Raw genomic sequence first — 14686 nt, 5'->3', positions numbered from 1 at the left:
TCTTCCACATTGCATTGCTCAAGGTGAGTTGGAAGATATGCTGTTCTGTTAGAATGGGAGCACCATATCAGGTAATGGTAACTGGTTCTTCAGTCACACCAGCTCATTTTAGCAGATGTGCAAACAGACAGCAAAAGATGTGATGTGACTGCAAAGTTTCTGGGGTCAGTAAGAAGGTATTTTCTATCGCTCGGTTGCGCTTGTAAGTGCCCACGGTTGGGAAAGCCAGTGGGGACTGGCTGCCTTTATTTTTTTCCCCCCCGAAAAGAAAGTATAGCACAGAAACGTGTGTGTGTTACGGAATGCTGCCGGAACAGGCTCAACTGCAAATTGCGACATGGTATTGAGGATTAATCCACATTCTCGGATATGAAATAAATTAATTGTTACTTGAGCAATGACAGAACTATTTACAGTGCCTTTCATGTAAATAACATGTCAAGGCATGTAACAGATAGGCAGAGGAGATTTGGAGAGCTGGAGATGGTTTTTATGATGTTTTACAAAAGGAGGCGGAGAGATATAGTAATAAGGGGCCTTTCTTGAGAATGACTCTGAATCTGAGATGGTGGATATGTGTCGGATGAAGATAGTGAAGCAAGATAGTGCTTGCTATAGCCTACTAATGGATAGCTAAGTCAGTTGCACATTGGATATGTGCAAATTTGTGTCCCTCAAAAGTAAAACTGGATTGTAACAGAGAGCAGGAGTGATAATGGATGGCGACAATTTTACTTGGGGATAATGAAAGGGAGAGGTGAGAGGGTTGCTAACAAATTGACAGTGACCAAGAATTCTCAGTGAGTTGGGACCAGTCGTGGAGGATTGGGAATTCATGACAGAAAGAACAGAAAGGTTTTTAGAAACGCAGAATCCTTACAGTGCAGGAGGAGGCCATTCGGTCCATCAAGCCTGCACCACCAACAAGGCCCTATCCCTGTAACCCCACGTAATTACCCTGCTAATCCCACTGACACTAAGGGACAATTTAGCACAATCGATCAATCTAACCCGTGCATCTATGGGCACAACCAAACTGAAAATGCTGGAAAATCTCAGCTGGTCTGACAGCATCTGTGGAGAGAGAATAGAGCCAATGTTTCGGGTCTGGATGACTCAGTGTCATCCAGATTTTAAACATTAACTCTGTTCCCTATCCACAGATGCTGTCAGACCTGCTGAGATTTTCCAGCATTTTCTGTTTTTGTTTCAGATTCCAGCATCCGTAGTATTTTGCTTTTATTGCAGTAGAGTTTTTGTTTGACCGGCAGATGGTGGAAATAGTGGCTTTATAGGAGTGTGCAAATGACGACGAGTAAGTGATTAGAGTACTCACAGATTGTGCACTTGAGAATACTTCTTTTGACTTTATGGGTCTAGGTGTTGATATGAAAGGGGAGATCAAGGAAGGGCAGCATGGTGAAGGAATCAGAAGAGGCTGGAGGAGTTATGGTGAAGATTATTATTGAGGATGAGGAGTTGCCTTGGATGCAGCAGCAGGTGGAACATCTTTGAAAGGCACAGGAAGAGTGGCAATAAAAGACAAGGATCTTAAGTAATCCTGAAGAGGGAGGAAATGTTGGCGGAGTTTGGGAAGAGGCCATAGTGTAATTTGGGGTCAAGATTGTGGTGAATGACAGAGCCTGGCAAAGAGGCTTTAAAAAGGAGTGGCTGCCCACCATTTATGTTAAATAAATAGATAGCTTTTGAAATAAGTTTCCAAACATTTAATTTCAATCTTAAGTATAATGTGTTAGTGTTGCTTAAAGTCAAATATGCAAGAGGCAATTTATTGACCATCATCCTGAGATTTAGAGCATTGCTATTGAGTTTGTCCTTTCAAAGCTAACGGCCGGAATTCTCCCGTCCGGCCTGCCACGGGAATTGTAGCGGGGGAGGGGGGTGGTCCATGCAACGGTCCATTGACCTCAGGAAAGATTCTCTGGTTTTGAGGTGAGTGCAGCCGGAGAATCCCGCTCAACATCTCCTCCAACTACCACCAACCTATCCAGTTCCTTAGTTCAGCTTCCCACAGCTACAAGTGAGTTCACTGTGTGTTCTGGCCTTCCACAGGAAGTAGTATTCTTTTGAGAAGCAAAACTAATCCAGACTCCCTTTCCCTAGGCATTAACACAGCTCAAATCATCTAGGAACTGTGGATGCAAACACACGTTTTGTTTTGTGACATCAATTTCATTGTGCTACAACTTTACAAAAATGCAAACACATGTTATTTTCACTTACCTGCAGATCTATTAATATACCTTTATTAATAGACAAAACAGAATTGTTACTTTTGCACAAACAGCCTTGGTTTAGTGTTAGGATTCATGCCTCTAAGTCAGAGCTCCTGGGTTCATGCCCCACTCTAGAGACTTAAGCACAAAACCTAGTACTGCAGTGTTAAAGGTGACCGCATTCAGATGAGAATGAGACCAGTTCTGCTGTCCCAGGCAGGTGTAAAAGATCCAGCTGAAGAGCAGGGAAGTTCCCCTGGTGTCCTGGCCAATATTTAACCATAACAGATGGTGTGGCCATTTAATCTTATATCTGTGGGATCTTGCTGTGTGCGAGTTGCCTGCTGTGTTTGTTTCCATTACAACAATGACTACACTTCAAAAGTACTTAATTAAAGCACTTTGGAATGTCCTAAAGATACGAAAGAAACTAGACAAACACAATTTATTTTTTCTTTCTAGTCCACATCAGATTTCTTTTAAAAAAAAACCTCAGGCACTTTAGACTCACCTGAAATAATGACACAGCGACTGGAAGGTAATTGTGGCAGACTGAGGTTGAGACGGTTCAGTGATTGTTTCCTGAAAAAGTTAAAGAATACAAGTTGGGAAGCCTGTCGGGGGATATTCAATACAATGCGTAGGTTGCAGCTGAATCAAGAGGAGAGGACCATGTCCGAATGTTATGCTGAATCTTACCATCATTTTAAAAAGTTGATCGCGGCGGGTCTGTACATCTGGAAAAAAGATGGCCGCTCCACTAAGAATGGTATTTACAGCTTCCTTCCTTAGCATCGTCCCGGAAACAGTGTCATATTCCGCATCATCCACTACTGCTCAGAAAAAAGATCATATTCAGAGGTGCACACATTAGGAGTAACTCTAGTGGTGCTGACTACTGGGACATCAACGTCCCAACCACTACAGTACAGAACGATACTGTGAGAATAAATGCATTCGACAGACTGAAAATCATCCATTCGCACATCCCCAACAGATATGTACAGAGGAAAATACAGCACTAACATTCACCTACTTAGACATGTCAAAATATTTCATTTAAAGCCAACTAAAATTCAAACAACTAACATCACCCAACCTGTCCCACTCATTACCTTTACAAAGGTAGACATAGAGATCGTGAGCAGACTCCCGATCAATAGGGTGCTTTTTCTCAGTGCTAGGTTGCGCTGTGTCCTGTGCTTTTGCAGGTTGATGAGATCCAGACAGTAACACTAAGCAATTCTGAAGAAGTTGTAACAAAATCGTCTGTGCTTGGAGGCACTCGAGTTCTCGACTGCAAGACACAAATAACGAGAGTTATATTTCCCATATTATTCTTTCCTCAGCAAAGATTGCTGGTCTGTAAGTTTACCCACAGGCACACTTTGAGAAACAGTAAGAAGTCTCACAACACCAGGTTAAAGTCCAACAGGTTTATTTGGTATCACGAACTTTCGGAGCGCTGCTCCTTCATCAGGTGAGTGGAATGAATCTCCACATCATCACACTTTGAGAAAGCTAGTGTTTGCTGAGGGCCACAATAACACCACAACTTCCAGAGAGCCCACTTCCCATCAAGCCCTGTGAAGTGGAAAATTGGGCTGACTGCACTGTAGTTACACCTGTATTTACGTTATTTATTGAGGGTTGTTCCTATTAGGTGTAGAGCCCAGGCAGGGGCACAGTCCTTTAAACCAACAGAGTGCAAAAACACTCCCATACGTGGCTCCATTCCACACCCACCCAACTCTACCTACATCACCGTTTCCTCTCTAAGCTCGGACTCCTGTTGACCCTGGCTCTACCTTCACGCAGAATGCATGGGGGAGGGGCAGAGGGCGCATCGGGTGAGGCCGGGGAATGGAAGCCATCAGGGATCTACAATTAACTATAGATGAAAAGTTATTTTAGAAAAACACGAGGGTCTGTAGCTGGGGCATTTGAGACTGTCACTGAGCTGAAGACATACTTCAAAGAGCATGTCTTCAGCTCCTGACATCAGAGGGGGGGATATGACTTCTCCAGGACTGCACCGCACCATTCAGACTCCCTAGTCCGTTAACTAATGATCCACATTGCAACCTGGGAGTAAATTCCCACTGTAGTCTGTGAAAACGGTAGGCATGAACTTTTAAATGCAATCAGCAACATAAGTTTCCACTTCACCACTGACCACAAGATCTAAGCCATTGAGTCATAACAGCACAGAATGAGACCTTTCAGCCCACTGAGTCTATGATAGTTCTGTTAGTCCCATTCTCTCACTCTACCCACATGGCCCTGCAAGTTTATTTCCCTAAAGCAGTGGTTCCCAAACTTTTTTCACTGGGCCGCACTTTCGGAATAAAACTTTGCTCGCGCCACACCAAATTTTTTATTGATAAGAAATACATTCAAAAACAAAAAAAACACAACTCCTAGCAGTGCTTGATTCATAACATAGAACACAACTACTTTATAATATGATCATGGGACATCGTCCTCAGCATCACTTGATGCTCTTGCTCTCACTTTGGAAAAATATCTATCCATGTTTAAATGTTTCTTTGATTGTCCTTGAATCTTCCCGCCACACTTGCCGCCCTCTCTCGCCGCACCAGTGTGGCGCACTGCACCCTTTGGGAACCACTGCCCTAAAGTATGCCTTCAATCATCTTTTGAAATCACTGATTATCTCTGCTTCTAACACCTTCAAAATTAACACGTTCCAAGTCATTATTACTTGCTGCATCAAAAGAGTTCTTCCTCACATCCACCCTGTATCTCTTGCCCAAGAATTTAACTCTGTGTTCCTCTAGCCTCATGCAATCAGCAAATGGGAACAGTTTTACTTCATCCACCTTATCTAAACCGGTTATAATCTTCTACAATTCTATCAAATCTCCCCTCAATCTCTATTCCAAGGAGAAAAATCTTCAGCTTCTCCAGCCTAACCTTGTAACTCTCATCTCTGGAGACGTTCTGGTAAATCTCCTCTGCACCTTCTCAAGGATCCTCTCATCCTTCTTAAAGTGTGGTGATCAGAACTGGATGTAATACTCTAATCACAGCTTTATGTAATCTACAGCGAATCATTGTTTGACATCACCCGTGTCTCGGCTCATCTGAGGCAGCGAGGGGAGCTGAGGGAGAGAAAGGGGGGGCTGAGGGAGAGAGATGGGGGCGGGGGCGAGGGAGAGAGAGAGAGGAGAGGGGGGGCCAAGGGAGAGAGAGAGAGAGAGAGAGAGAGAGGGGGGGAGCGAGAGGGGGGCCGAGGGGGAGCGAGAGAGGGGCCGAAGGGGAGCGAGAGAGGGGCCGAGGGGGAGCAAGAGAGGGGCCGAGAGAGAGAGGGGCCGAGGGGGAGAGAGAGAGGGGGAGCGAGAAGGGGGGCCGAGGGGGAGAGAGAGAGAGAGGGGGAGCGAGAGGGGGGCCGAGGGGGAGCGAGAGAGGGGCCGAGGGGGAGCGAGAGACGGGCCGAGGGGGAGCGAGAGACGGGCCGAGGGGGAGCGAGAGACGGGCCGAGGGGGAGCGAGAGGGGCCGAGAGAGAGAGGAGCCGAGGGGGAGAGAGAGGGGGGGCCGAGAGGGAGAGCGAGGGGCCGAGGGGGAGAGAGAGAGAGGGGCCGAGGGGGAGAGAGAGAGGGGGAGCGAGAGGGGGGGCCGAGGGGGAGAGAGAGAGAGAGAGAGGGGGAGCGAGAGGGGGGCCGAGGGGGAGCGAGAGAGGGGCCGAGGGGGAGCGAGAGGGGCCGAGAGAGAGAGGAGCCGAGGGGGAGAGAGAGGGGGGGGGCTGAGGGGGAGAGAGAGGGGGGGGCCGAGGGGGAGAGAGAGAGAGGGGCCGAGGGGGAGAGAGAGAGAGAGAGGGGCCGAGGGGGAGAGAGAGAGAGGGGGGGGGGGGGGGGCCGAGGGAGAGAGGGAGAGAGAGAGAGAGAGAGAGAGAGGGGGGCCGAGGGGGAGAGAGAGAGAGAGAGAGAGAGAGAGAGGGGGGCCGAGGGAGAGAGAGCGGGGGCCGAGGGAGAGAGAGCGGGGGCCGAGGGCGAGAGAGGGGGGGTCCGAGGGGGAGAGGGAGAGACGGGGGGCGAGGGGGAGAGAGAGGGGCCGAGGGGGCCGAGGGGGAGAGAGAGGGGCCGAGGAGGAGAGAGAGAGAGGGGGGCTGAGGGGGGAGAGTGAGCGAGGGGGGCCGAGGGGGAGAGAGAGTGGGGGGCCGAGGGAGAGAGAGAGAGAGGGGGGCCGAGGGGGAGAGAGAGAGGGGGGCCGAGGGGGAGAGAGAGAGAGAGAGGCCGAGGGGGAGAGAGAGAGGGGGGCCGAGGGGGAGAGAGAGAGAGAGAGGGGGGCCGAGGGGGAGAGAGAGAGGGGGGCCGAGGGAGAGAGAGAGAGGGGCCGAGGGAGAGAGAGAGAGGGGGGCCGAGGGGGAGAGAGAGAGAGGGGGGCCGAGGGGGAGAGAGAGAGAGGGGGGCCGAGGGGGAGAGAGAGAGAAGGGGGCCGAGGGGGAGAGAGAGAGAGGGGGGCCGAGGGGGAGAGAGAGAGAGGGGGGCCGAGGGGGAGAGAGAGAGAGGGGGGCCGAGGGGGAGAGAGAGAGAGAGGGGGGCCGAGGGGGAGAGAGAGGGGCCGAGGCGGAGAGAGAGAGAGAGAGGGGGGGGGGCGAGAGGGAGAGAGAGGGGGGGCCGAGGGGGGCCAAGGGGGGAGAGAGGGGGGGGCCGAGGGGGAGAGAGAGGGGCCGAGGGGGAGAGAGAGGTGGGCCGAGGGGGGAGAGAGAGGGGGGCCGAGGGGGGAGAGAGAGAGAGGGGGGCCGAGGGGGGAGAGAGAGAGAGGGGGGCCGAGGGGGGAGAGAGAGAGAGGGGGGCCGAGGGGGGAGAGAGAGAGGGGGGGGGCCGAGGGGGGAGAGAGAGAGAGGGGGGCCGAGGGGGGAGAGAGAGAGGGGGGGGGCCGAGGGGGGAGAGAGAGGTGGGGGGCCGAGGGAGAGGAGAGAGAGAGGGGCCGAGGCGGAGAGAGAGAGAGAGAGGGGGGGGGGCGAGAGGGAGAGAGAGGGGGGGCCGAGGGGGGCCAAGGGGGGAGAGAGGGGGGGGCCGAGGGGGAGAGAGAGGGGCCGAGGGGGAGAGAGAGGTGGGCCGAGGGGGGAGAGAGAGGGGGGCCGAGGGGGGAGAGAGAGAGAGGGGGGCCGAGGGGGGAGAGAGAGAGAGGGGGGCCGAGGGGGGAGAGAGAGAGAGGGGGGCCGAGGGGGGAGAGAGAGAGGGGGGGGGCCGAGGGGGGAGAGAGAGAGAGGGGGGCCGAGGGGGGAGAGAGAGAGGGGGGGGGCCGAGGGGGGAGAGAGAGGTGGGGGGCCGAGGGAGAGGAGAGAGAGAGGGGCCGAGGGGGAGAGAGAGAGGGGGGCCGAGGGGGAGAGAGAGAGGGGGGGCCGAGGGAGAGAGAGAGGGGGCCCGAGGGGGAGAGAGAGAGAGGGGCCCGAGGGGGAGAGAGAGAGGGGGGCCGAGGGGGAGAGAGAGAGGGGGGCCGAGGGGGAGAGAGAGAGGGGGGCCGAGGGGGGAGAGAGAGAGAGGGGGGCCGAGGGGGGAGAGAGAGAGAGGGGGGCCGAGGGGGGAGAGAGAGAAGGGAGCCGAGGGGCCGAGGGAGCCGAGGGGCCGAGGGAGCCGAGGGGCCGAGGGAGCCGAGGGGCCGAGGGAGCCGAGGGGCCGAGGGAGCCGAGGGGCCGAGGGAGCCGAGGGGCCGAGGGAGCCGAGGGGCCGAGGGAGCCGAGGGGCCGAGGGAGCCGAGGGGCCGAGGGAGCCGAGGGGCCGAGGGAGCCGAGGGGCCGAGGGAGCCGAGGGGCCGAGGGAGCCGAGGGGCCGAGGGAGCCGAGGGGCCGAGGGAGCCGAGGGGCCGAGGGAGCCGAGGGGCCGAGGGAGCCGAGGGGCCGAGGGAGCCGAGGGGCCGAGGGAGCCGAGGGGCCGAGGGAGCCGAGGGGCCGAGGGAGCCGAGGGGCCGAGGGAGCCGAGGGGCCGAGGGAGCCGAGGGGCCGAGGGAGCCGAGGGGCCGAGGGAGCCGAGGGAGCCGAGGGAGCCGAGGGGCCGAGGGAGCCGAGGGGCCGAGGGAGCCGAGGGGCCGAGGGAGCCGAGGGGCCGAGGGAGCCGAGGGAGCCGAGGGGCCGAGGGAGCCGAGGGGCCGAGGGAGCCGAGGGGCCGAGGGAGCCGAGGGGCCGAGGGAGCCGAGGGGCCGAGGGAGCCGAGGGGCCGAGGGAGCCGAGGGGCCGAGGGAGCCGAGGGGCCGAGGGAGCCGAGGGGCCGAGGGAGCCGAGGGGCCGAGGGAGCCGAGGGGCCGAGGGAGCCGAGGGGCCGAGGGAGCCGAGGGGCCGAGGGAGCCGAGGGGCCGAGGGAGCCGAGGGGCCGAGGGAGCGAGGGGCCGAGGGAGCGAGGGGCCGAGGGGCCGAGGGAGCGAGGGGCCGAGGGAGCGAGGGAGCGAGGGAGCGAGAGGCCGAGGGAGCGAGAGGCCGAGGGAGCGAAGAACGAGAGAGTGAGGGGGTGAGGAGCAGAAGCAGTGAAGAAAGTGGCAATTTGTTTACTAAAGGACTGAGCATGCTGAGGAACCACGCTGAAATGAAAATGGAGGCAGTGCTATTCCGCTAATTTATAAACAGTGCTTCAGCAAAAGTTCGCTATTAGAGCTCATTTTAACTGTCGAGACCTGTATAAATCCACGCTGTTGTTGTTGAATGTAAACTGAAGAAACAGCCATTCCACTGAACTGCACTGTGTGTATTCATACTCTGCATAGCCTCCTCTAATCAGCATCACCCTTCTATTCCTTTCTCTCTCAGATTTATCCGGCTTTCCCTTAAATAAACTGATGCTTTTTGCCTCAACTGCTCCTTGTGGGAGTCAATCCACAATCTGACCATTCTCTGAGTAAAGAGGTTTCTCCTGATTCCCTATTTCATTTATTAATAACTATTGCATATTTACCACCCCTTGTATCAGTCATCTAACCTACCAAACACGACCATTACCTTAAAGATCTCTATTAGGTCACTCTTTTTCATAGAGAAAAATGTCCTAACCTGTTCAATTTCACGGCTAGAGAATCATTAAAAGTAATCCACTTTCTAAATCCATTTTTGGGAGTGCAAGGTCTGTATCTCAGTCCTACCTAATGATATTTATTGAACTATTTAACCAATGCCCAGTCAAATTATGCTCTCCTCATTTACTTTATTAAATTACAAGACATTGCCTTACGAATGACCCTGTCTCACTAACTTTCATGCACAGAACTTCCCAGAAGCTAAGGGCAGTTAACAGTCCCAAAACTGGAAAGCTGCAAAGCTATCGTAACTGTGGTTTCTGCAGTTTGCATAACCTGGTATGTTGCTTTAATTTTGGTTTGTCGCCACAGCAACAAGATTCATTGTGTTGCTGGTGCCACCCACATTCAAGTAGCGATTAGACTGTCTGGCCAAAGTGTTAAACTAAGAGCCAAGAGCAGAATCAGTCACGCTGACTTAGAAACTGAAATTCAGAAGTAACACTATTTATTTTCATACAATCACAGAATGATTGCAGCAGCGTAAGGAGGCCATTCATCCCACTGCATCCATACTGGTTCTCTGCGAAAGCAGCTTCGTCCTGGCTCTGAAGAAGTCATTCGGATTTGAAACATTATTGTTTTTCTCTTCTCTCCACAGGTGCTGCCAGACCTGCTGAGGTATTCCAGCATTTTCTGTTTTTGTTTCAGCTAGTTCCAGTCCCACTTGTCCTCCCTTTCCCTGTGGCTCTGCACTTTTTTTTCTCTTCCAATAATTATCCAACACCCTTCTGAAAGCTACAATTAAAACTGCCTCCACCACACTCTCAGGCAACACGTTCCAGATCCTAACCACTCGTTGTGTTAGAAAAAAAAATCCTCATGTTGTGTTACACCTTAAATCGTTGTCCTTTGCTTCTAGACCCTTCTGTCAATGGCAGTAGATTCTCTTCATCTCCTCTGTCCAGATCCCTCTTGATTTGAACACCCCCATAAAATCTCTTAATCGTCTCTTATCCAAGGGGAATGGAAATAAAGCTTCCCCAATTATCTACATAACTGAAGTTCCTTATCCCTGGAACCATTCTTCTGAATCTCTTCTGCACCTGATCTGTGACTTCATGTCCTTCCTAAAGTCTGATACCCAGAACTAGTTGGAATACTCCAGTTGAGGCCAAGAAACAGGGTTATTTTATACATGTTCATTGTAACTTGCTTACTTTTGTATTCTATGCCTCTATTTAAAAGTATCCCATATGCTTTTGCAACCTGCCCTGCCACCTACAATGATTTGTGCACACGTACCCCCAGATCCCTCTGCTCCAGCAGCCCCTTTAAATTGCTCCCTTTGCTTTATATTGGCCCTCCTTATTCTTCCTATCAAAATGAATTACTTCACACTTCTCTGCATTTAATTTTTTCTGCCATACATCTGCCCACTCCACCAGTCTATGTTTTCTTGAAGTTTATCACTACCCCTTATACACCTATGACTGCATAGCCAAATTCCCCTCCAACTCGATTTTCAAGTTTGCTGATGACACCACCATTGTGGGTCGGATCTCAAACAATAATGAAATGGAATACAGGAAAGAGATAGAGAATCTGGTGAACTGGTGCAACAACAATAATCTCTCCCTCAATGTCAGTAAAACAAAGGAAAGTCATTGACTTCAGGAAGCGTAGTGGAGGACATGCTCCTATCTACATCAATGGGGATGAAGTGGAAATGGCTGAGAGCTTCAAGTTTCTAGATGTCCAATTCACCAACAACCTGTTATGGTCCCTCCACGCTGATGCCATAGTTAAGAAAGCACACCAACGCCTCTATCTTCTCAGGAGGCTAAGGAAATTTGGCATTTCCACTACAACTCTCACCAACTTTTACAGATGCACCACAGAAAGCATCCTTTCTGGTTGTATCACAGCTTGGAATGGCTCCTGCTCTGTCCAAGACCGCAAGAAACTGAAAGGGTTGTGAACGTAGCCCAGTCCATCAAGCAACCCAGCCTCCCATCCATTGACTCTGTCTACACTTCCCACTGCCTTGGCAAAGCAGCCAGCATAATTAAGGACCCCACACACCCCGGACATTCTCTCTTCCACCTTCTTCGGTCAGGGAAAAAGATACAAAAGTCTGAGGTCACGTACCAACCGACTCAAGAAAAGCTTCTTCCCTGCTGCCATCAGACGTTTGAATGGACCTACCTCGCATTAAGTTGATCTTTCTCTCCACCTTAGCCATGACTGTAACACTACATTCTACACGCTCTCTTTTCTTTCTCTACGAATGGTATGCTTCGTCTCTATAGCACACAAGAAGCAATACTTTTCACTGTATATTAATACACATGCCAATAACAAATCAAATTCTTCCCTGTACACCCAACTCTCGTTCATTAATATAGAACCAACATTTTCCCTACTACTGATGTCCAACTAGCAGGTCTATCGTTCTCAATTTTCTCTCTGTCTCTCCCTTCTTAAATAATGGGATTACATTTGCTACTTTCCAATCTGCAGGAACCATTTCAGAAACTATAGAATTTTGAAATGCATCCACTATCCCTACAGCCACTTCCATCAACATTCTGGGATGTGACTCATCAGGTCTAGGGGGATTTATCAACCTTCAATGCAATTAATTTTGAGAGTACTACCTCTTTATTAATACCAATTTCTTTCAGTTCTTCACTTGGTTGCCTAGTATTTCTAGGAAATTTTCTGTATCCTCCTCTGTAAAGGCAGACAAGTAATTGTTTAAGTTTCTCCACCATTTCCCTATTCTCCATTCTAAATTCTCCTGTCTCTGCCTGTGATGGACACATATTTCTCCTTGCCAATCTTTTCTTTTCACAGACCTAAACAAGTTTATACAGTCCATCTTTATGTTTCTTGCTAGCTTGCATTTATATTTTCTTCTCTCTTTCTTTATCAGTTTCCTGGTCCTTCTTTGCTGGAATCTAAATTGCTCTCAATCATCAGGCTTATCACTTTTTCTAGCAAAGCTACCTCCTTTGAGCTAATGCAATCTTTAACTTGTTTTGTTAGCCACAGTTGATTCACATTTCCTGTTGGGTTTGTGTGTTTTAGATAAATGTATATTTGTTGTGGACCATGTAATACTTATTTAAATATTGCCTGTCGACCATGAAATCTTTTAGCTTATTTTCTCAATTCACCACAGCCAACTTTCCCCTCATACCTTCATGGATTTATCTGCTCAGATTAAATACCCTAATTTCAGATAACCCCAATTTCAAATTAAACAATATAACTTTCAAACTTGATGTGAAATTCTACCATATTATGATCACTATTTCCTAAAGGCTCCTTACACCAAGGTTATTAGTTAGCCCTTTCTCATTGTATAATACTAAATCTAAAATAGCTCAATCCCTAGTTGGCTCTCGAAAGTATTGCTCCAGAATCCCATTCATACACATTCCAGGAATTCATCCCATATAATCTGCTTGTATTATGTTTTCAATTAAATCTGTTTTATACTCTATTTCTTTATGGTAAATTGAATATTAATTCTTTCTTCCTGAAAGACAACTTCGAACTTCTACAAATGAATTTACCAAAAGCTTGATTATCAACATTCCCATACATAAAATAATTAAAATAATCAGGACAACAGCGTGGGTTTCCTCCAGGTGCTCCGGTTTCCTCCCACAGTCCAAAGATGTGCGGATTAGATTGATTGGCCATGCTAAATTGCCCTTTAGTGTCCTGAGATGCGTAGGTTAGCGGAATTAGTGGGTAAAATATGTAGGGATAGGAGGGTAGGGCCTGGGTGGGATTGTGGTCGGTGCAGACTTGATGGGCCAAATGGCCTCTTTCTGTACTGTAGGGTTTCTATGATTTTTCTATGAACATATCCCTTTATTAAAAAATGTCCCAACTCTCAAAGAAACAAGAACATTTTATTTGAAGGGCTTTATGTGCTTTTAATTGTCTTGGTGTCAACAGTGTGCTGGATTAAACTTTGTGGAATAAAACATACTGTGTTGGGATAAGACCCAGGTTCGATCCCAGGTTGGAGCGAGTACATTTTGTCTCAGTACTCCAGTACTCCCAGGTTATTAAACAGGAAGAGGCTCAAACACAGTTTTTAAAGTTTTTAAAGCTTGTTTATTAGAGTCACAAGTAGGCTTACATTAACACTGCAATGCAGTTACTGTGAAAATCCCCTAGTTTCTTGCACACCAGCTGCAGCAGTCGTGGCTCAGTGGTAGCAACCTCATCTGAATCAGATGTTGTGGGTTCAAGACCCACACTAGAATCCAAAACCTAGGCTGACGCCACCATGCTGTACTCTCAGTGGATTGCACTATCAGAGGCACAGCCCTTTAGATAAAACTTAAAACTAAGGCTCTCTCAGGTGAATGTAAAACAGATTGCGGCACTGTTTCAAAGTGGAGAAAGGACGTTCACCTGGTCAACCTTTATCATCAAGACGGATTATCTGGTCACTATCACTACTGTATGCAAATTGGCTAGAGTGTTTCTTAACAGAGATCAATCTTTCCTCCCTCTTTCTGTTAGTACACTGGATTTGACTCACCTCCCTGTCCCTGGTCACAATGAGGAGTGTATAAGTTCTAGGTACCAGACCATCATCTAAAGGTTCTACTCCAACTTGAATTGCTGCACCAGGAGAAGTTAAATAACAAAGATAAAATGGGAGGAAAAATAAATGCTGGCTTACTTTTGTCTGAATTTTTCATAGAAGTTCCAGAAGAGTTGCAGGTTAAGGTCTGAAAAGTCCAGGTAAGGTTTCTGTTTTAACCTCCGCTCTCTCAATTCTGCCTATTGGTAAATAAAGTGTACTGATTAACCATCAAACCCGTGGGAAACACAACCAAAAAAACAATACAAACCATTCTGAGTGCGAATTATGTTCCACTATGTAAAAGGTTCACAGAGGTCCTTTTAATTCACGTGGGCCTCACTGGCTAGGATTTAGCCTCACTGGCTAGGTCAGCATTTATTGCCCATCCCCAATTATCTTTGATATGGTGGTGCTGAGCTGCCTCTGAACCGCAGCAGGCCCTGCGCGGTTCAAGGCAGCAGCTCACAGTCTTGTTAGAGATTCCAGGATTTTGACCCAACAACAGTTAAGGAACAGCAATATATTTCCAAGTCAGGATGGTGAGCGGCTTGGAGACGAATGTCTAGGTGGTTACGATGTTACAATATTATTCTGATGAACAAAAAATTTATACAGTCCTAATCAGGATGGGTTTGTTAAAGGCAAATTACTTCCAACTAATTGAGCTACGTTTTTTGAAGAAATTACTGAGATTGATGTGTATATGGACTTTCAGAAGGCATTTGATGAGGTACTATATAATCGGCTTGTTAGGAAAATACAAGTCCATGAGATTAGAAGGGGCAGATGGGATGTGGCTATAAAATTGGCTAAGGGATAGAAAGCAGACAGTAGGGCTGAATGGGCATCTTTCAGACTGGA

At 49.5% G+C, this 14686-nt stretch overlaps 1 protein-coding gene across 6 annotated transcripts in view; it reads right to left on the bottom strand.

Annotated features, from left to right (window-relative positions):
• zzef1 (zinc finger, ZZ-type with EF hand domain 1) overlaps positions 1-14686 on the bottom strand; it is a 257862-nt gene that overhangs the window by 170032 nt on the left and 73144 nt on the right. For all 6 annotated transcript variants that reach the window (XM_078225185.1, XM_078225186.1, XM_078225188.1 and 3 more), the window contains exons 14-17: positions 13922-14022; positions 3353-3534; positions 2937-3070; positions 2749-2819 (exon numbers count right to left, since the gene is read on the bottom strand). In XM_078225185.1, the coding sequence (XP_078081311.1) occupies positions 2749-2819; positions 2937-3070; positions 3353-3534; positions 13922-14022 (488 nt within the window). The remainder of the gene's footprint in view (positions 1-2748; positions 2820-2936; positions 3071-3352; positions 3535-13921; positions 14023-14686) is intronic.

The sequence above is a fragment of the Mustelus asterias genome, chromosome 12, assembly GCF_964213995.1.
Source record: "Mustelus asterias chromosome 12, sMusAst1.hap1.1, whole genome shotgun sequence".
Taxonomy (NCBI): domain Eukaryota; kingdom Metazoa; phylum Chordata; class Chondrichthyes; order Carcharhiniformes; family Triakidae; genus Mustelus; species Mustelus asterias.
The sequence above is the reverse complement of the archived record's forward strand: the minus strand, read 5'-3'. Positions and strand labels throughout refer to the sequence as shown.